The sequence below is a fragment of the Heterodontus francisci genome, chromosome 24 (genome assembly GCF_036365525.1).
Source record: "Heterodontus francisci isolate sHetFra1 chromosome 24, sHetFra1.hap1, whole genome shotgun sequence".
NCBI lineage: Eukaryota > Metazoa > Chordata > Chondrichthyes > Heterodontiformes > Heterodontidae > Heterodontus > Heterodontus francisci.
This window is the reverse complement of record NC_090394.1, coordinates 40,627,971-40,650,080: the sequence shown is the minus strand read 5'-3', so window position 1 is coordinate 40,650,080 and position 22,110 is coordinate 40,627,971. Positions and strand designations below refer to the sequence as shown.

General features: G+C 41.4%; 1 protein-coding gene across 1 annotated transcript in view; it reads left to right on the top strand.

The window, feature by feature from the left end:
- LOC137383327 (probable helicase with zinc finger domain) overlaps window positions 1-22,110 on the top strand; it is a 429,894-nt gene that overhangs the window by 53,817 nt on the left and 353,967 nt on the right. The window contains 9 exon segments of the mRNA XM_068056011.1: window positions 2,041-2,239; window positions 4,475-4,582; window positions 5,653-5,950; window positions 7,023-7,290; window positions 8,434-8,773; window positions 13,034-13,158; window positions 14,156-14,335; window positions 15,056-15,157; window positions 16,108-16,286. Coding sequence (XP_067912112.1) covers window positions 2,041-2,239; window positions 4,475-4,582; window positions 5,653-5,950; window positions 7,023-7,290; window positions 8,434-8,773; window positions 13,034-13,158; window positions 14,156-14,335; window positions 15,056-15,157; window positions 16,108-16,286 — 1,799 coding nt within the window.

Here is a 22,110-nt window from a genome sequence, read left to right as displayed (position 1 = left end):
AGAAGAAATTTTCCTCATGTCGTCATTGGTTCTTTTGCCAATCACCTTCAATCTGTGTCCTCTGATTCTCAACCCTTATGCCAATGGGAACAGTTGCTCTCCATCTACTCTGTCCAGCCACCTCCATGATTTTTCACACTTCCATCAAATCTCCCCATAACCAGCTCTTCTCTAAGGGGAACAACCCCAGTTTCTCCAATCTATCCATGTAACTGAAGTCCCTCATCCCTGGAATCATTCTTGTCAATCTTTTCTGCACCCTCTATAAAGCCTTCACATCCTTTCTAAAGTGCAGTGCCCAAATTTGGACTGTTGAGGACCAATCTATTTTATAAAGGTTCATCATAACTTCCTCGCTTTTGTACTCTCTGCCTCTATTTCTGAGGCCCAGGGTCCTGAATGCCCCTTTCTCAACCTGCCCTGCACCTTCTACACTTTGTGCACATATACACCCAGATCTCTCTGTTCCTTCAGGACCCCAGTATGAGCTTCTGTATCCGTGCCATCATTAAGACCACCTATTTTCACTTACATGACATAGCCTGACTCCGCCCCTGTTTTAACTCATCTGCTACTGAAACCCTCATCCATGTCTTTGCTGCTTCTGGAGTTAACTATTCCAACAAACACCTGGCTACAACTCTGCTGTCTACACTAAATCATACCAAGTCTTGTTCCTCCATTAGCCCTGTGCTTGCTCACCTACATTGGTTCCTGGTTAAGCTAAGCCTTGATTTAAAATATTTCATCCTTGTTTCAAATCCCTCTGTGGCCTTACCCCTTGCTATCTCTGCAACGTCCTCCAGCCGACAACCCTCAGAGATATCTACACTCTAATTCTGACCTCTTGAGCATCAAGTTAATTGCTGCAACTTTGGCAGCTGTGCCTTCGGTTATCAAGGTCCTAAGCTCTGGAATTCCTGCCTTCAAGCGCTCTCTACCTTTCTTTCCTCCTTTAAGGCGCCCCTTAAAGCCTACCTCTTTGACTAAGCTTTTGGTCATCTGCCCTAATATCTCCTTATGTGGCTCAGGGTCAAGTTTTGTTTGATAAGACACCTGTGAAATTCCCTGGGACATGTTACTACATTAGAGGTACTATATAAATGTAAGTTCACCTGTACACATTGTACTGTGTTGTTAATATTTTACCTTAATCCATGGAGTACACTTGTGTCGCACAAATGTTTGTGAAACCTTGACAGTAGTTTGACCAACTTTATGGAGAATGGGTAAAAGCACTCTACCTCATGTACATCTCATTCTCCTATCAGATATTGTTGTGGTTTCCTGGCTTTTCTGTCTACAGTTCTGCATGCGGCGCAGTGGCTAGCACCGCAGCCTCACAGCTCCAGCGACCCGGTTTCGGTTCTGTGTACTGCCTGTGCGGAGTTTGCAAGTTCTCCCTGTGATCGCATGGGTTTCCTCCAGGTGCTCAGGTTTCCTCCCACATGCCAAAGACTTGCGGGTTTTTAGATAATTTGGACATTGTTAAAAAAAAAATTGCCCCTAGTGTAGGTAGGTGGTAGGAGAATTGAGGGAAGGTGGGGATGTGAGAGGAAAAAATGGGATTAATGTAGGATTAGTATAAATGGGTGATTGATGATCAGCATGGACCCGGTGGGCCGAAGCGCCTGTTTCAGTGCTGGATCTTTCTATGACTCTATGCTTCAGTCCTATGTGGTGCACTATGGAATATGGCAATGCTCAATCCTATTCCTTGGCATAAGTGGCACTGTATGTAATGTTATAAAACTGTTTGGATTTATTAAAATTAATTAAGCCAGTTTGTGCAGTTATGTTATATGCAACTTTTCAGGAACAAGTTGATATAGATGGAAGGTGGTGTCACGAGAGAATAACATGCTGGCTTACAAAACAACCTACATTGATATAGTGCCTTTAATGTAGAAATGTCCCATGTCAATTCAGAGGATGCAGAAAATTGCTTAGAGAATGTCGAGATAAAATCAAGTAGCTTCTATGTTTATTGACTTGGACTTAATGGTGTCTGTCTGTACTCAACATTTCACCCTGGCACAGATATTTGGAATGTGGAGCATGCCATTTTGAGGATTTCTGTGTGTTTGCTCATTCTGACACCGAGCTGCTAGAATGGCGAGAACGACATGCCTACAGACGACTTCAGTATCAGCAGCAAAGGGAGCAGCATCAACAATTAGGCAATTATAGTGAAAGATTGATCGAGAAATGGATAAATAGTCCAAGTCCAGACGTAGTGGTAAGATAAAATGTTTTTGCTCGCATAGCACATTAGTTGTAACCTTGTATAGTTTCCTGTTGCACGCTACTTTACATATTAGGTTTACCGGGTTGCTTGCAATTTTCCAAAGCTAATCTCTCTGCTTATACAATGGTTGTCCCCTCCTCAGTGGGTGTGTCAGGGAGGCTTAGAGATAGTATATGGACTCTATAAGGTTGAAATGGCCTCAAGTTGATAGAAGTTAGTCCTCTGGCAGATTCATCTCAGTGGGACAGGGCAGATCCACAATTTGCCACAGCTTTGATGATTGACCAGGCAGCCTGGGTCATTGATGGAATTGGGGCTGGGGAAAAGAGACCTCACCAGGAGCTGGGATTTCTCTGCACAGCTCTGTATAATTCTATAAGTCAATGTCCTAATGGGTAGTAAGGTTCTAGGATGACCAGCCGCAGGCACTTGATCAATGCTTTGTGCTTCTAAGTTGTGTGCTTTTAACCCATGAAACTCCAGCAGTCCCTCGACAATGGCTGCATCTAAACCTTGCATTTTGAGCTCAAGTTTTCCTTGCCTGTCAGAGATCAGGCTGAGCAAAACAATTCTCTTGTCTGAATTAGCCCTAGTTGGATTTTGTTTACTGTACCAAGTTCCTGTTTAGTTCCTATGAAGATTAGGGTTGCTTGCTGTGTAACTATTTGTTCAGCAGTTTATGGACTTAATCTTAGGTGGTTTCTTTTCCATCTGTTGGTGAGCAGGGAGCCCAGTCATGATACTTCAGGCATGATTGCAATTGTGTGGGGCAGGTTTGATGGACCAGATGGTCGCCTTGCCTGTCATATTTGTATGTTCATAATTGGAATTCGATTTCTTGGCAAAAGTTAGCAGAACTGTGCTTTACATGTTCATGAACTCTCAAATCGTTGGTGGGGTCTTCTGGGTTGGAAAGTTTGCTTAAGGCTTACAATTGGCATTCTTAATGGTAGTTTGATGAACAAAAACTTGTATATATCTGACAAAGGTCTGAAAATGATCTGGGCTTGATTTCTGTACCTCACTGCAGTGCAATGGTCAAAAGAAGAATACTTGTTGCAAATTCTATAACATATCTTAATTGAAGATAAAATTAATGCATTCTTAGGATAGCAGCAAGACTGGAGAAGAGATTTGGGAGACGCAGACAATCATTCAGGGAGTCAGTGGACACTGGGGAGATTTAAGAAACATTTCAATGGGCAAGTTCGTATTTCTCTAAACCGATAAATTCAGAGGGACTAAATGGCGATCCTCAACTGTGCAGTTTTCTTGTGTATTTTGGCTCATTTCATTCTCATTGTATAGAATTGCATAGGAAGTAGTCCAGAAGCTGGTTAAACAAACTTATTGTTATAAGGTTTGGATTTGATATTTGTTCTCTGGGAAACGTATCCTGATCAGATTCTTTCCATTGATTAATACCATGATAAAATTTAACGGAACTGCAAGGAACTGTTTCAATATACCATGATTGCCACCAAATGACTATGTGCAGAAGCTAAGTGATCTAGCAAAAATGAACAAGAACAGATAACAGTCAGCAAATCATGTGCCCTCAATGTCTGGTTTAGAACTAACTTGTTACTTTAATAACTTTATAAAAAGAAATTGCTTTTCCTTGTACCTGAGCAACCCAGAATTTTTTTCTGCATTTCTAATATTTCCATCAGTTTCTTCCACTTGTCCGTTTCTCTATTATGGTGAGCATTCAAAATATCTAGTTGGTACTGTACATGGATCGGATGCTGAAATAGGCACAAACTGTACAGTACCAGATGTCAGTGAATAATTCCTTATACCCAATGTGTACAGTCCTGTACATGTACTGGAGCTGCCACGCAATACATTTTAAAAAGATTGTGTGCAGAAATCCCTTGCAAATATTGCCATAACCCTGGGTACACCAATTTCCAAAAGACCGTTTCAGCTAACTGAAGGAAAACATTGCTATTATTGTAGAAAATAATTTTCTTTAGACACAGCGACAGATATAATGTGCTACTCAACAAATTAAGAAATACCGTCGGTGGTGGACAGAAATCTGATAATCATGGGATTGCCTAGGGTTTGGATACTGCAGTTTAAAAATGTATGATGTTGCTGAATCTGAATTGTGGTCTGTTTGTATTCCAAAGTCAACTTGAGGCTAACCACACCTTTTTGTAGTGGTAACCAACTATTCGCTATGTTATTTGCTTATCTATTTGTGATTTTCTTCACTAGGTGAGTGGGGCTGTTGAAGGTGTGAGAGTGGAATGCAGTCAGGAGCTGAATCAGGTCTCTGATGGCAGAAAATATGACTTTGCATGGACATTTGCTTTTACTTGTGATGTAAGTTTAATAAGGGGGCTTTCCAAAAAAAGCTAGTCGTTTTTGGCTTGTTTGCGTACTCAAAGCATTGCTACATATTTTATAAAATCCAGGCATATGAATAAAAGCTGATTCATAAATGAAAGATTTTAGTCATGTCTGGCAGTTGAGGGCTACAGTTGGCCTTGAACTTGAGAGACGAAAAAAAAGTTTCTGCTTTTTGTCAGTCTTCAGCGTTTCAAAAAATGAACTGTTCTCATAAGTAGAATGGAATCAGAGTTCTTCATTTGTTCCTTGTTCTATGACCAAGGATTACGACTGCCGTAACTTCACATTAAGAAGTTAAGCACCAGTACTCATGACCTGTCACTCGCGCAATTTCCTTTCCTTTGTTCTTGAAAAAGCTGATTCCTCGATGAGCTACAGTTCCACAAGTAACAGCAGCCTGCTGAAAACTACATTTGTGAACATCAAGTAAGAATAGGATCAGGCTGGACTGTGATTCTCTGCAGAGTTGAGCAACTTACCCTTGCTTAAAGTCTACTTTGGCTACTGGAGTGAGATACAAAAAGGGTGTAGATCTCATTTTGAAGTCTGACTTTGTCTTTTTATATCATGTCATTTCAAGTTGAATAGCAACTGTCACACAAAACAGAAAATGAAATTGCTTGCAGTGTTGGAGATCTCTGCAATGCAGATGAGGATTTGGGAGATGCAAAAATGAAGCCCAACAGTGTTACTCCTGACAGGAAGATTACAGTGTGAAAAGTTCACAAAGGCAGTTTCCATTATAAAGATGGACTCAATAGTTTATAATGGAACAAGTTATCAAAAGGAAGTAAAGCTTTGGATACTGGTGTGCGCAGACATGACATTTTTAATACACTACAAATACATGCCATCAGGTTCATTAGCATTTCCCCTAAGCCTTCTGCATTCATTGCTTAAAACATCAGAACTAGACAAAACAGTTTGAAATGCTTTGTACCTGTTTACAAGAATAGCTTTGGTGAGGGTTTGCATAAACAATATAATCACTTTTTAATGTCTGCAAGGTTATTGTAATCAAGTCCGTTTTTGTTTTCCAACAGCCTCCACGGTTACTCCATCACGTTGCATTTCTGAGTAATGCTTACACACCATATTTCCACATTGCGTCCATTGCTGCTGGTGACTCTGACAGTCTCCATCCGTATTCCATATTGTCCAAATGTCAAGAGTGGAGTCGAAACTTAAGTGGACAGAACAGGACTGAGGAGCATGTTTACCAAATTGTAGTCAAATTTTCTTCAGACGTCTTCGGAAATTTTCAGCAAACCATATTTTTTGACTTTGGATCAGAGCCAGTGCTAATGCAGACAGTTACTGTGTCTGCGCTGTCAGATAAAGGTATTTAGTTGTTTTTCGCAGTTTGCATTCATAAAACTAAGGACACAATGAAGATTGAATAAGATAAATTGGGAAACAATGGTGCAAAGCTTGGTTTTAAAAACCTGCAATTTGTAAAAGGAAGAGTAAACGGAGGTTAAGACTTCCACAGTTCTGAGCTTCTGGGAAAGAATGAGTTTGTGTAAGAGATGATGTGATTAGTCTTGATTTCAACACCGTGAAGTGATGTCTTAGAAGTTCGGTAAAATCAAGTATTGAAGTGGCGCCCCAGGTTTATAACTACAAGGGAACAGTCCCACGATGTCGTGTGAGCTTCAACATACTGTGCCATGGAATCTCAGATGTTGGTTTGTGACAGTGGTGCATTGGCATTAACTTCAGGACTGTATTAATCCAACAATTGCATTAATATAAAAGCAAAATACTGCAGATGCTGGAAATCTGAAACAAAAACAAGAAATGCTGGATTCACTCAGCAGGTCTGGCAGCATCTGTGGAAAGAGAAGCAGAGTTAACGTTTCGGGTCAGTGACCCTTCTTCCGAAGAAGGGTCACTGACCCGAAACGTTAACTCTGCTTCTCTTTCCACAGATGCTGCCAGACCTGCTGAGTGAATCCAGCATTTCTTGTTTTTGTAATTGCATTAATATGTCGCCTTTACTGCAGAACACATGCAAGCTTTTTAGAAAAGGAAGGGAAGAATGGACTGTGACTCATGGTGTGAGATTTAGGAGAGCTGATTGAAAGCTTGGTCGAACGGAAAGGTATTGAAAAAGTTTATAAGGTGGTGAGATAGCGGGGGATTTCTAGAGGCAAGAATTTGAAATCAGGCTAAGGTCGCTGAAGAGTCTGTACTGGTGGCTGATGGAATGATATGGATTGATTGCCTCTTTCTTCTATATTCTTGGATCTTTTCCTGGTTTGACTTTAATCACGAGAAACTAGATTATTTTGTAGTCCTTGTATGAAGGAAGAATGTATTGTGTTGTGAAGGTGTTGAATGTCTGTTCCTTAGCTGGATGGAGAAGGAAGAAGAGAAACTATTTGATTTATTTAAATATTTTTTTTGACAGGTACAGAAGCATTGTTACAGCATCAGCAGCAATCCCTTACTACATCACAGCGCTGGGATTCAACATGTAAGCAAGTGGTTGATTTTAGACCTCAAGAACTGTCTGATCTTGATCTAACACTATTGATGACCTATCAGATTCCCGCTGCTGCTGACCAATTGTTTACCCGGTCAGTTCTGGACAAAGCCTTGAACAGACACAACTATCATTCTCGCTTCCATGATCTTCTCTACATAGAGGAAAATGCACAAAATAAAGATATAAGCAAGTAAGACTTTTCACATTTTCACTTTCTGGAAAAGCTGAAGGCTTGGGGGTTCTGCTGAAACTTCGAGAATGTACCAATTCATGTGCCATATACAATCGGATCCCTCTTCCTGGGTTCAGGGTTACCCCAGAAAGTCCTCATAATCTCACAATTTTATTTTCCTCCCCTATTTTCTTTGCCAATTTTCTCTCCTCGCTTCCTCTGCATTCACCTAGTGTCTCAACCATATGCTGACAACTCTGCTGTGAGCCTCCATAGTGAGTGTTGGTAGGCTATTCAGCCAAGGAGAGCTGTTACAGCTGAACCTGCTGCTATTCGCACTTGCACACTGATATTAGATGTTGCTGGATGACAATGTTTGGCTGCTTTCTTTTCACCTCCTTGGCCCAGAATGTTGATAATTGTAGTGACTTGACCGCTGGCCATGCTAATTTCTGCTACGTGTGTGAAGACCCAGAACCCTTTTAGTTGAATGCTTCAGCCTCACACAGCACTGAGCCAGCATCCAGCCATTTTTTTACCATCCCCCATAGTTAAATTTAAAATTACAACAAAATGTGCCAAGAATGCATAGATTGAGTGCAGTTTTGAAAATTGGCCTCTGGGGCTCAGTTTTATTTTATTTTTTTAAAAAAGAGCTTGGAATGTTCCTTTTTTTTGGCGGGGGCAGAAGGAAAGGATGTCTGCGGCTAGGGTACATAGTCTTGATAGTTAACCTGTGATTCAGACTGGAAAGTGCACACATGCAGTTATCTGATGCGGTGAGGATAAGATCAGGTTTGCCTGTGGTGCCCCCAAAATCCAGTAGCTGGCTGTCATTGCACGCATGCATGAAGAATGGTTTCTTGAGCAAGTTATTGGAAAAATGGTACTTAGCAAGAGTCAGGATCTTGAGCAGAGAAGGAGGAAAAAGGATGAACATTATTCAAATCAAGAATCATTTTTTTAACCTCAAATGACTATAAACCATTTGAGCTTTTCTGTGATGTTGAAATCTCACAATTGGATTCCTACTTTGTGTATGCGAATCATCCATTATTCTCTAGGTCCTTTTGGAGGGTAACGTGATGGGAGAAATATCATGCGGCCTAATTTTTAAAACATTGCTGTTCCTTGATTAAAGTTTTTTTCTCATTGTACTAGGTTTAATATCAAAGCAAGTTTGCACATAACAACATCCTATGCGGTTCCTGGCAATCATGGCGCTGCTCGGCATGTTCAGAATGGTCAACTGTTTGCTTGTGTTTTGTTGAGTGATACCGTGATAACCAAAGACACTGCTGCTGGGAGACTGGTGATGGAAAAGGTTACCAGTGTTCTGCTGATACCCCTCAGCAAAAAAAAGGGTCTTGTGTCAAATCAGGGGAATAAGGAGAAAGTGTACGAAGCACTCGTGGAAGATAGGTCCAGGGAATGTATGCTGCTGAGGCTCTCCAAAGAGTGCTGTGAAGATCTGAAACTTCGACCGGAGAGGGATATAGAGGCAAGTTTATATGAAGTTTGGTAAAGCTATGAGATATTCCAATGTTTTTTCACAGAAATTTCTTCCCACCTCCATAGACCATTGGTTAGAAGCCAGATACAAAACTTGGATTGAGGAATTCAACCTGTAATTTGGGAAACTTAAGAATGCTGAAGAATGGCTGCCTCTCTCTCAACTCAAACAGAATGCAACAGTAAATGCAAAGTTAATACCATTGCAGGATTTGAACAAAGCATTTTCTTCAGCATTCACTAGTGAAATTAATTACGTGATTTATATTTCATGCTTTAAAAAAAAATTGGTTGGCAGCCCGATTTGACACTAAATGACTGAAGCTGAACGTATTTGCTCAAGATGTGGTCTGACTGCCACTTCCACTGCTGAAGAGTTTTAACTGATATTCTCTGTATTGTACTCTACTGACCTGGTTAAAACATTATTCTGTTTCATTTGTTGATTGCTTCTCCATGTTGATTGGCTACATCAAGGACTAAGTCTATTAATGCCAGTATACTTCCTTCAATTTTACTTTTTGCTGCACTGGTCATACAATATGCATATCACCTTTTTAAAAAATAATGAATTATGATGAAATACTTGTATGCAGCACTTCACACATATTTAAATTGAATTTCAACTACTGCTCGTCACCCACTTAGCGATTTTAACCCTTGGCGTTAAGTTTAAATTTGCAGGGTATGGGTCTGTGATGATATAACCTTGAAAGAAGGGCAGAAAGGCAGAGTTAGAAATTCAAGTCTCCAACTGAATCAAAACTTACAACTGCACTGAAGGAGCCTTGTCATAACCAGATGGCCAGTGCAATCTAATGTTTGAGGTCTACTCAACCTTTTGTCAATAAGTTCTGAAGTTAACTTATTCTCTGAAAATGTGTGCCTGGTTTATGATATTTCCATAATGCTGATGGGAGCAAAATAATTTCGGGGTACAGATGATATTTACAGGTACTTTTATTCCCATATTATTTGGCTGTAGATTGCCAGTGCGGGGGACATAATCACTGACCAACGCAAACAGATGGACCGCTGGGTTGAGCACTACCTAGAACTGTACTCCAGGGAGAATGCTGTCACTGAGACTGCCCTCAATGCAGCCCAGCCTCTACCAGTCATGGATGAGCTGGACATACAGCCAACCAAATCGGAACTCAGTGATGCCATTGATTCCCTAGCCAGCGGAAAAGCCCCTGGGAAGGACAGCATTACCCCTGAAATAATCAAGAGTGCCAAGCCTGCTATACTCTCAGCACTACATGAACTGCTATGCCTGTGCTGGGACGAGGGAGCAGTACCCCAGGACATGCGCGATGCCAACATCATCACCCTCTATAAAAACAAAGGTGACCGCGGTGACTGCAACAACTACCGTGGAATCTCCCTGCTCAGCATAGTGGGGAAAGTCTTTGCTCGAGTCGCTCTGAACAGGCTCCAGAAGCTGGCCGAGCGCGTCTACCCTGAGGCACAGTGTGGCTTTCGTGCAGAGAGATCGACTATTGACATGCTGTTCTCCCTTCGTCAGATACAGGAGAAATGCCGTGAACAACAGATGCCCCTCTACATTGCTTTCATTGATCTCACCAAAGCCTTTGACCTCGTCAGCAGACGTGGTCTCTTCAGACTACTAGAAAAGATCGGATGTCCACCAAAGCTACTAAGTATCATCACCTCATTCCATGACAATATGAAAGGCACAATTCAACATGGTGGCTCCTCATCAGAGCCCTTTCCTATCCTGAGTGGTGTGAAACAGGGCTGTGTTCTCGCACCCACACTTTTTGGGATTTTCTTCTCCCTGCTGCTTTCACATGCGTTCAAATCCTCTGAAGAAGGAATTTTCCTCCACACAAGATCAGGGGGCAGGTTGTTCAACCTTGCCCGTCTAAGAGCGAAGTCCAAAGTACGGAAAGTCCTCATCAGAGAACTCCTCTTTGCTGACGATGCTGCTTTAACATCTCACACTGAAGAATGCCTGCAGAGTCTCATCGACAGGTTTGCGTCTGCCTGCAATGAATTTGGCCTAACCATCAGCCTCAAGAAAACGAACATCATGGGGCAGGATGTCAGAAATGCTCCATCCATCAATATTGGCGACCACGCTCTGGAAGTGGTTCAAGAGTTCACCTACCTAGGCTCAACTATCACCAGTAACCTGTCTCTAGATGCAGAAATCAACAAGCGCATGGGTAAGGCTTCCACTGCTATGTTCAGACTGGCCAAGAGAGTGTGGGAAAATGGCGCACTGACACGGAACACAAAAGTCCGAGTGTATCAGGCCTGTGTCCTCAGTACCTTGCTCTACGGCAGCGAGGCCTGGACAACGTATGCCAGCCAAGAGCGACGTCTCAATTCATTCCATCTTCGCTGCCTTCGGAGAATACTTGGCATCAGGTGGCAGGACTATATCTCCAACACAGAAGTCCTTGAAGCGGCCAACATCCCCAGCTTATACACACTACTGAGTCAGCGGCGCTTGAGATGGCTTGGCCATGTGAGCCGCATGGAAGATGGCAGGATCCCCAAAGACACATTGTACAGCGAGCTCGCCACTGGTATCAGACCCACCGGCCGTCCATGTCTCCGTTATAAAGACGTCTGCAAACGCGACATGAAATCGTGTGACATTGATCACAAGTCGTGGGAGTCAGTTGCCAGCATTCGCCAGAGCTGGCGGGCAGCCATAAAGACAGGGCTAAATTGTGGCGAGTCGAAGAGACTTAGTAGTTGGCAGGAAAAAAGACAGAGGCGCAAGGGGAGAGCCAACTGTGCAACAGCCCCAACAAACAAATTTCTCTGCAGCACCTGTGGAAGAGCCTGTCACTCCAGAATTGGCCTTTATAGCCACTCCAGGCGCTGCTTCACAAACCACTGACCACCTCCAGGCGCGTATCCATTGTCTCTCGAGATAAGGAGGCCCAAAAAAGAGATTGCCAGTAACTAAGTAGTTTGGATGACTATGTTACTGTTTTGAGGGAAAATAAACTTTGATACCTGCTGTTGTTTTATAATGTGCTCAGTATTCTGTTCTTTCCCTCAGTTTTTCTGTAGTGTTTGCTATATTCCACTAATAATCTCAAGCTCTAAAGGTTTGGTGTCTTTTGCTGAAAGTTTTGCAGTATCTGCCACATCCATTGTTGCTTTATCTGATATAAAATGAGTGGACTGGATGTCTGTCATTGACTACTGCACAGAAATAAAATTTGATATTGCTGTTTTGAGTCTGTAAGATGCAAAATGGGGTTTTATGCTTTCAAAATAACAAATTTTAGTGCAGCATTTGGCTCCATAGATATTGTGGACTCTGTTTAAGTGGTCATCTTGCATTGTGAGTACTGTGCGCCAGTATGATCCAGAAGTAGCCACACTCGACTTGATGTCCAATGGAGTACTATAATGCAATGTAGCACCGGAGCCCTCAAGCCCACCCCAACACCCTGACTACCCATGCTGTTGCACATCACATCCATATCCATTTATCACAATCCTCTGCAAAGTTCAGTGAATTGAGGAAAATGAATGTCTCCCCATCCACCAGGACCTCCAAATCGTCCCTCAACACCACTTGACGGCGTGCAAGCCCTTTTGGACCCATGAGCTTAAAGTTCAACAATGCGACTTCAACCCTGATGAAGCTTGGAAAGCTGAATGGAATTCACAAGAACTCTCAAACAAACATCTCATGCAAGACCTAATGCAGAAGATCCTTGGCTTCAACCTTCGCCAAAACTCATGGGCAGCACTAAGCACATCAGCTCAAACCATGGCAGATATGGATACTTAATGCACAAATGGAAAATTTAAAATTCTCCCATGTGTAATTGTCGTAACCCAGAACACACCATGGAACATATAATTGAGTGCCTGATTCACAAATACAAAAGAGCCATTTTCAAGATACACTTGGGTACTCCTGACATAAATTTCTGGCTTAACCACATGAGTGCAAACATTACAATTGTTGCTCTACAATCAGATCTGCCTTAAGAAAGAAGAATTGTGAGCCTCAAAAAAAACTAAGAACGATGCAATGGTGAATCACTGTAGTACGGTCCAGCTTACTCGTGCAATCAAAAATAAAACTGGTAACTGAGTGTTTTTCTCCTCTCACTTTTGCTTAATATGGAACTGTCAAATATTGAGATAAAACTCTCATATATAATGGTTGTATGAGCATTTTCCGAGGTTTTTTTTTGTTTCTTTAATGTTTTTGAATTGCTTATTGATCTCTTGGTTCATCCAACAGGTGGAACTTCAGTTTCAGTTGAACCGTTTACCCCTCTGTGAGATGCACCTAGCTTTAGATAATCTTAAAGACTGCAGCCTGGTCTCCCCAGACATTTCTTCTCTTGTGCTTGATTTGCCAGACAGGTATGGAACACTTTTGATTTGTTTTCCAGTGTCTGCCAAATGCAGTGTTTTCCCAAATAACTTAATTGCATCTCGTACTAAATCTCTTGGGATGCAATGGGGGTGAAGGGAGGAGAGAAGGAGAAACATAACTGAGGCGATCAAAATTATAATGGTTCTTGAATCAGCAACTTTAAGGTTGTTTAAGAAATGGTGACACCAATATTATATCCTCAGGAAATGCTGGAAGCACTCTGCTTTGGTTTTGAGAATGAACCAATATACAGACAGAAAGTACCTCCATATCAGTCTGTTAGTTATCCTTTGCAACAATAGTTTGTGAAGAGCCTTGTAATGATGTTTGTTTACAGGTGAGAACTGACAATCATTTTGTTCAGTTAGCTATGTCAGAAATATAATAGTTCATTTTTGGATGCTCACCTATTCCTGTTCTTGAGTCATAGTACTTAGATTCATTTTGCATTATGATGACCTGAATTGTTGTTGATTTTTGTCTTGCCTTTTCCTCTGTCTCAAAATTGTTGAAAGTTAGCTGCTATCAGCCCTGTGTCCTTGTGGTGTCAGGAAAAAGCAGCCTGCTATGGCTTCTGATGGTTTTGCAAGATCAAATAAGCTCTTTTTTCTGTTAAAGGAGCATGTTTTGCTTGTTGGGCAGGTGGAGAAGCATTTAAATTGTATTTGTTGCATTTTTTCAGCTATGGATGAGTTTTGCAAGTATTGCTGAAATGAGACGGTGTGGAGTGAACCATGTGCTAAAACTTTATGAAGAGACATTTCTTTTTTCCTTAAGCCCTTGAGAAGCACGTTGTGATGTTTTTCTGTTAATGTATGTTGTGAGAAGATAGGTAGGGTGCTGAATATAGAAATTGGTACTTTTTTGTTTCAGGTAATTTGTTTTTTCTTTCCTTAATAGCTATGGAAACGTAAGGCAATGGTGTAGATATAAAGCAAATGAACACCTAACGTTCGCAATGATGGTCCCCATTTTGTCTCTCAGGGACTGGGAAAAGCAGCTGGATCCAAGGCTGAACTCCAAACAGAGGAAAGCAGCTGGTGTTATTACAGCTCCCATATCGTTCAGTCTCCCACCGATTCTCCTGACTGGGCCGTGTGGCACTGGGAAAACTTTCACTTTGGCACAAGCAGTCAAACAATTGGTGAAAGACTCTGACAAAAGGTAAAGTTGATGGATGGACCTGAAAATAATAGTAAAATTTCCAGGCTTCGCTGCATGAGTGATGCACAAACAGGCATATGTTGAAGTGTTTTAGGATTGTGCCAGATTGTTCCTTGCAACCCAGCTTTCTCTCTCGTTTTCTCTCCTCTTTGCCCATTTCAAATGGTGACTCTTGCTGGCATATGGGAAATGGCTGTTTTTCTGGAACTTCACCCCAAGTATCTGCTTCAAGTCTGTGAGACTACACACTGAGTGTTGATTGTTGATTTGGTTGTGTTGGAGTTGATTGCACCTGATTATGATCTTTGTATTAGAGTCTGCATGTGCCCTTCTAGCAAGGATTTACATGTAGTAAGGGCGAATGGGAATCGAGGATGTATGTGTGGTTTGTCTTTCCCCTTTCTCTCTGTCCATGAGGTGCTGAAGCCAATTCTGGCCTTGCTAACATTCCAACTGAGACCAGCTAACTGAACAGAGTCCAAGAATTCATGTTTCTGGTCTGTACAGCCCAGTACCACATCGTACAGCACATTTATTGATCACCACTGGAGTTGAACTTTTGTGACTCGGGAAGTTCCTGATGGCGGGGATCAGTTCCTTTGGCGTGGAAGGCAAGAGGGGGGAGAGAGAGACAGATCAACACAGAGGTTACTGTCATAATCTTAAGGTACAACTTTCCATTTTACAACTGACTCACATTTGTGTTTCTTCCTGTGTCAGGATTCTGTTCTGTACTCATTCAGATACTGCAGCAGACAATTTCATAAAGGACTACCTCTCTCCTATTTTTGAAAACGATGCCAGTGATATGAGACTTCTCAGGTGAGGTCATGATTTACTAAAATATAAATAACATACTGTCAGTTTATGGTCCTTGCAAAAATCCCTACGCGTTTAACCTCTCCCACCCAGTATTTAACAGATTCGTGATCTGTTCGGTTGGAATTGGCAATCAATGCTGTCCTTCTGTGACTAAGGAAAAGAGGAAAGCTTTTCTCTCTTCATAATAAAAATCAAATGGCCACTTCTAAGTTGATTTAAGTGTAGGTTGATGGATATATCACTTTGGTATTGAAGGACATCATTTGACGCATTGTAGCTAACTTTCCCACAGAAACCACTTCTCAAATTTTATTTCTTTGCTCTTCCTCAAATCTTCTGAATTATTTGTTTTTATCTATTTACTTCTTAATTGTGAAGTCCTGGTAAATCCTATGATTTCTTACATTTGCATTTCACTAATGGCCTGCCAGGATGTGCTTCAACCATTAATATTTGATTTAATGGCCAAATATGCTGACCCATTATGTATGGGATGTAGAAGGGAATGCTTACATTTAAGCACCGAATTGTACACCTTTTGTATGTAATGTTAATGTCATCTTGGTGCATAACAGTTGGGGTCAAATTTTGCTCAAGTTGAATGCATTCCTTGTTGCGAACTCAATCATTAATTCAAATGCATTTGGGATAGATCGTAGAATTTTGTAGCATTGAAGAAGGATATTCAGCCAACTGTCCCTGTGCTGGCTCTTTGAAAGAGCCATCAAATTACTCCTAGTCCCCTGCTTTTTCCCCATAATCCTACAAATTTTTCCATTTCTGTTTTTGGAAGTTACTATTGAATCTGCTGCCACCATCCTTTCAGGCAGTGCAGTCCAAGTCGCAACAACTCGCTGGGCAAATAAAACCTCTCCTCATCTCTCCTCTGGTTCTTTTGCCAACTAGTGTAAATCTGTGTTCTCTGGTTAAAACTCAACCTTGTTTTCTAGAATTTATCACAAGAACAAGTGTGTGAAAACTGTGCATCCCACAGTACAACGTTACTGTCTAATTGCTCGGAACCAGTCTTCATTCCTACTGCCAAGGAAAGATGATGTACTCAGGTGCCAGGTGGTTGTGACAACTGTGAGTTCATCAAAATACCTCTGTTGTGCTGACCTGCAACATGGTACGTTTATACCCTGCTCAAAGCTTCCGTTATTTGTCTGCACTGCCCAGTAATATATTTTTGATGCATGTGTTTCTCCACCACTAGAGGTCCTCACAATACTGTTTTAAAATAAAAATAAAACAAAAGTGGTCGAGCTGTACAGATCTAGGAAGTGAGAATGGTGCAGTAACTTGAGTGAGTTAGAAAACCAGTCCCACATGTGGGAATAAGGATTTTCAGCACCTTTGTACTCAGAATTTTTTGTAGCATATGTCACAAATGTATTTTCAGTAAATAAGTTAGAAGCATTCGGGGTTGTTCACCTGCTTCCTGATCTTGCAGTGATATTTGTACTGAAACTGTAACAAAAGCAGTATTTCACAGAAGCTCATGAAAATGTTCCAATGGAAATGTTGAGCATGATTCTGATTTAAGGCAGTGGGTTGCAAATTGTAATTTTATGCTTGTAAGTTACAGTTTACAATTTTTGTATGTGTTCTGCAGCAGAAAGCCATGACAGTGGAAATGTTAACAGCATCATGAGAATGCTTTGCCTACTGTTGCTGCAGATAAATTGGTGATGTGTGGTGCTGCAGATAAATGGATATTTTATGTGAAAGACACACTGATCTAATATTTTGTGATACTGGGGGCAGTTGGAGTGGTTATCACATGTATGGTTTTGATCAAATACCAATCTTAGCTGGATTCTCTGAAGAGAATAGAAGGAGGCATAAAGCTTCCCAGTAAAAAGAATGAGAGAAAAAACAACAAATAGCGGGTTAACGAACAGTGTTTCATAGATATCTAAAACCAACTTGCTGCTTGGTCTAGCTGAGAATAACATTATACAAAAGGAACCAAAAGTGTACAGAAACTGGTAGGGTATTTCTTTTCTCAATATGGACCTGATTCAAGATTGGAATTTGATCAGGTCAAACTGTTCCCAAAGATTATGTTTGCTTAAATCTAAATCCACTACTAGCTGTTATTTTTGTTACTGCTTGATTCTGCAGCAATGAAACATTAAATCAGGGTTGTCCAACATAAGGCCCGCGGGCCACACTCTGGCCCACCAAAGGCTTTGATCCGTCCCGCCGATCATGCTGCACTTTGTTCTGGCCCGCCAATCAAGGCGTGCGCTTCGTTCAGGCCTGTCAGTCGTGGTGCTGTCAATCATAAGCGCTGGCCAATAAAAGGTGTTGGGGGAGGTAGGTGAATTCATTGAGGCGGTGGTGAAGAGGTGAGCTCAAGGTATCTGCGGTGGAGATGGGAAGTTGAAGTCAGCGGCGGTGGTGGGGAAGAAGGGCAATCGGCGGCGGAGAAGGGAAGTCGAAGTCGGTGGCGGGAATTGGTGGCAGAAAAGGGAACTCTGAGTCGGCGGCAGGAATTAGCGGAGAAGGGAAGTCAGAGTTGGCGACAGTGGAGAGGTGAACTTGAGTCGGGGGTGTGGGGGGAGGTGAGTTTCTGCTCCTGGTGCATGGTGGGTGAAGGGAGGAATTGTTGAATAAAATCTAGTAATTTTTTAAAACCCAGTATGCCTTATTTCTTGTACCCAGGTTAGAGTCAGAGATTGAACCCATAGAAAAGTCACGGCACAGAAGGAGGCCGTTCAGCCCATCATGTCTGGGCCGGCTGAAAAGCTAGCCGCCCATTCTAATCCCACTTTCCAGCACCTGGTCCGTAGCCTTGCAGATTACAGCACTTCAGGTGCATGTCCAGGTACCTTTTTAAATGAGTTGAGGGTTTCTGCCTCTGCCATTGATCTGTGAATTCCAGACAACCACCACCCTTGGGTTAAAAAGTTTTTCCTCATGTCCCCTCTAATCTTTCTACCAATTACCTTAAACCTGTGCCACCTGGTAATGACCTCTCTGCTAGGGGAAACAGGTCCTTCCTGTCTACTCTGTCTAGGCCCCTCATAATTTTGTACACCTCTATTAAATCACCTCTCGGCCTCCTCTGTTCTAAGGAAAACAGCCCTAGCCTATCCGGTCTTTCCTCATAGCTGCAACTTTCGAGCCCTGGCAACATTCTTGTAAATCTCCTCTCTACTCTCTCCAGAGCAATTGTGTCTTTCCTGTAATATGGTGACCAGAATTGTATGCAATTGGCCAAGGTTGTAGTTGTGTGCTGTGAAGTGTCAACCAGGGAAAGCATAAGGCTTGTTGGTAGTTTTGTAACAATTTGGAAGTTAAGAGTCGCTTCCCTCTCGTAGATGGCGGCCCATGGAAAAAAAAAGAAAAGGAAGATTGATGTTGAATGGCGAGCATTCAAATGCTGTTGGACCATTGATTTTTTTATTCGTAAGCTAAGTTTTTAATGGTTTTATCTTTTAAAATTTGCTCACCGGCCCCCTGGGCTGAGCAAAATTGGTAATGTGGCCCCCCGCACAAAAAGGTTGGACAGCCCTGCATTAAATCCTCAAAATAGAAAATGTAAGTTTGTTAGTGTGATAGCAAATGTGATTTGTCCAGAAATACGTTTCTACTTTTACAGGAATAAGTGAATTATCTTGGAGCTCCCTTCCCCAAAATCCTGGGATAAAGTTGAAATTACAACTGAAGGAACTGAGTTTGCAATCGTGAGGCCATTAACTTGTGTTAGTAAACCATCCAAGCATTTGGAAGCTGTGTGAATGAATGTTTTTTCATGTGTCCAGCAACAAGGCCGGCAACTGCAACAAGAATGATTTGTAACATAGGTTTTGCATCCAATAGTGAGTTGCTGTACAGAATTTAGTTGCTATATCTGAATTATGTTTACAGGAAGCTGAACCAGTAATGCTGTTGAATGTTTACAGGGACTAGGTGTAATAAAGAGGGGCAAAACTGTAACTTTTGAAGCTCCTTAGTATATCTTCAGAACATCCCAAAGCACTTCACAGCTAATGAATTATTTTGACATTTAGTCAATGTAATGTCGGCAAAAGTGGAAGTCAAATTGCAAGTAGTAAGGTCCCACAAACAACAAGGAGATAACTGACCAATTAATTTATTTTGGTGTTGTTGGTTGACCAACTGATGTTGGTTAGGACAGGAGAAAAATTCATACATTTGTTTAAATAGTTTACATCTACCTGAACAGGCAGAAAGGGCCTCATTTAATGCCTTATCTGAAGGACGACATCTGATAATGCAGAAATCCTTCAGTACTGCACTGAGGCGTTGGTTCAGTTCGTACGCTTAAGTTCCTGGAGTGAGGCTTGAACACGCAATCTTCTGACTCAAATGGAAGTGTTGCCATTCGGCCAAATTGACAAGTAAAACAAAGAATGTGGAGAAGGGCAGTGAAGATGAGAAAAAATATATGTAATTCAGCTTAGTAAGACTTGCTTGCATAGCTAGTCTGTTATTGTGAGTGAGGAAAAGATGGGGGAGAGGGAGAGAGCATAACCCAATACTTTAAATAATGAAGCAAATTGATACTTTGAGAACAATTTTATACAAAACAAGGTTTCAGGATCCAGCGGGTGAGCTTGCAAACGAAACTTGGGGAATAACTTATTTAGAGTTGGCTTATAAATAAAACTGCAGATGTTGGAAATAATAACTGTAAATGTTGGAAACCTGAAATAAAAACACAAGTATCAGATATATATCTACCATCTCAGCCAGTATCTGAAAAAGAGATGGGAGGTTAATGTTTCAGGTGTGGCTGTACATTTGTACCAATGAAACGTTCATGTTAAGGGTGCAGCCATTCTTTCTCCTCTGTGCATTTTCATTGGAGACCTGGCATTATATGGAGTCTTTTGGTAGACAGATGGACACCAGGATTAAACTACGAAACTTGTTTTTCCTGTGCTAATGAAGTTTTAAATATAAATGATCACAGGATATTCTGTGGATTAAGTGAACTTTGGGAGACATTGAAAGCTTGTTCTATACTATAAATTGTAGAATGATTTGAAATGTGGCAATAGAAAGCTAAACATTGATGTTTCATTGATCTTAGAAGCACCACCTTCAAAAGAAATTACTGCGGGAGGCTGTTAAACAGCAGCTAAAGCAGGGCTCCTAAAATAAGTATGATAGATTGCAAACTAATCTCTTAAACTTTTGTCTAGATAAGTCTAATAAGTCAAGTTTTACCTTTTCATTCTATTGATTTTACCTTTTTTAAATCTTCAATATCTGGAGGTGTATAACCAGTTTTTCACTTCATTCTTGAATAATGATTCTTATGAAGGAGCAATTAAGAATTACCAAATAATCTGTGTGGTGTCCAAAGTTAGCCTATTAATATTTGATGGCACAGTTGATAATTAATCATTCCCTTCAAGGGATAAGATCTGATTCCAGTCGTAGTCTATACATTGCTGACTGAAATCGTGCTTTTCGTCTGTTTCTTGTATTCCTTTTCACAGTGAAAAGTGGCAACGCAGGTGGATAAGGTAGTCAAGAAGGCATACGGCATGCTTGCCTTCGTCGGTCGGGGCATAGAGTATAAAAATTATATAACTTTAGTTAGGCCACACTTAGAATATTGCGTGCAATTCTGGTCGCCACACTACCAGAAGGACATGGAGGCTTTGGAGAGGGTACAGAAGAGGTTTACCAGGATGTTGCCTGGTCTGGAGGGCATTAGCTATGAGGAGAGGTTGGATAAACTCGGATTGTTTTCACGGGAACGACGGAGGTGGAGGGGCGACATGATAGAGGTTTGCAAATTATGAGTGGCATGGACAGAGTGGATAGTCAGAAGCTTTTTCCCAGTGTGGAAGAGTCAGTTACTAGGGGACATAGGTTTATGGTGCGAGGGGCAAAGTTTAGAGGGGATATGCCAGGCATGTTCTTTACACAGAGGGTGGTGAGTGCCTGGAACTTGTTGCCGGGGGAGGTGGTGGAAGCAGGTACAATAGCGACGTTTAAGAGGCTAAGAGGCAGCTTGACAAATGCATGAATAGGATGGGAATAATAGAGGGATACGATCCCCGGAAGTGCAGAAGGTCTTGGTTTAGACAGGCATCAAGATCGGTCCAGGCTTGGAGGGCCGAATGGCCTGTTCCTGTGCTGTACTGTTCTTTGTTCTTTGAAGTGAAGCGATAACCATACTTTTTGAATAGGTACATGAGGCATATAAACAAAATGCAAAAATGTTCAAATATGGATCCTAGTTGCTAATAAAGTAAGAGTTGGATGTTCACATAAATTTTGCCGTGTTAGTATCTGGTTTAGCACCTGACCCATTGACAAGGCAAAATAGATCAGAAACTGCAAACTGAATCCACTAAGTACACATCTTCTGATTTCAGTTTGTCAACTTCTGCTCACAAACATGGTAACCATTCCTAACTAAGTTAATTTGGTCTTTACTCCCCATTCCATTAAGGTTTATCTTGTGATGTTTTCTCTGCTGTTTCGTAGACCTTTGGCTAATCTGTTCATCTCCTTTTTCAGTTGAGCTTCCTTGATTTCTGTCCATTGCTCAAAGGCATCTAATTTACCTCCTTCTGGTGTAAAGTCTTCCTGCTGCAAAAATTATCTTAATGAAAATAGCAAGACAGATAACATCGGAGGAATGCTGTTCATAGGACGATTCAGTAATCAGTGACTTAGATAACTTTAAGTAAAAATATGAGTGTCATAGTAACATTGGAGGCTTGAAGAGGGGAGCAACCAGACTGCTCTGGTCACAAGAACAAAAGAAGGATATCCTTTCTGGAGAAAAATTAGTAACCTGTTGATTGTTTGGGTTTAGTTTGTTTTGTAGACATTGAAATTAGTGGCCTCAGGTTAAAACATCATGGAGGGCTAATTCCAATTTAAGTCACAACTGTCGTCTTCAGTAACTGCTTATGGTATCTATGATGAGCAGTTATACTTTCTGCTTAAAAGAT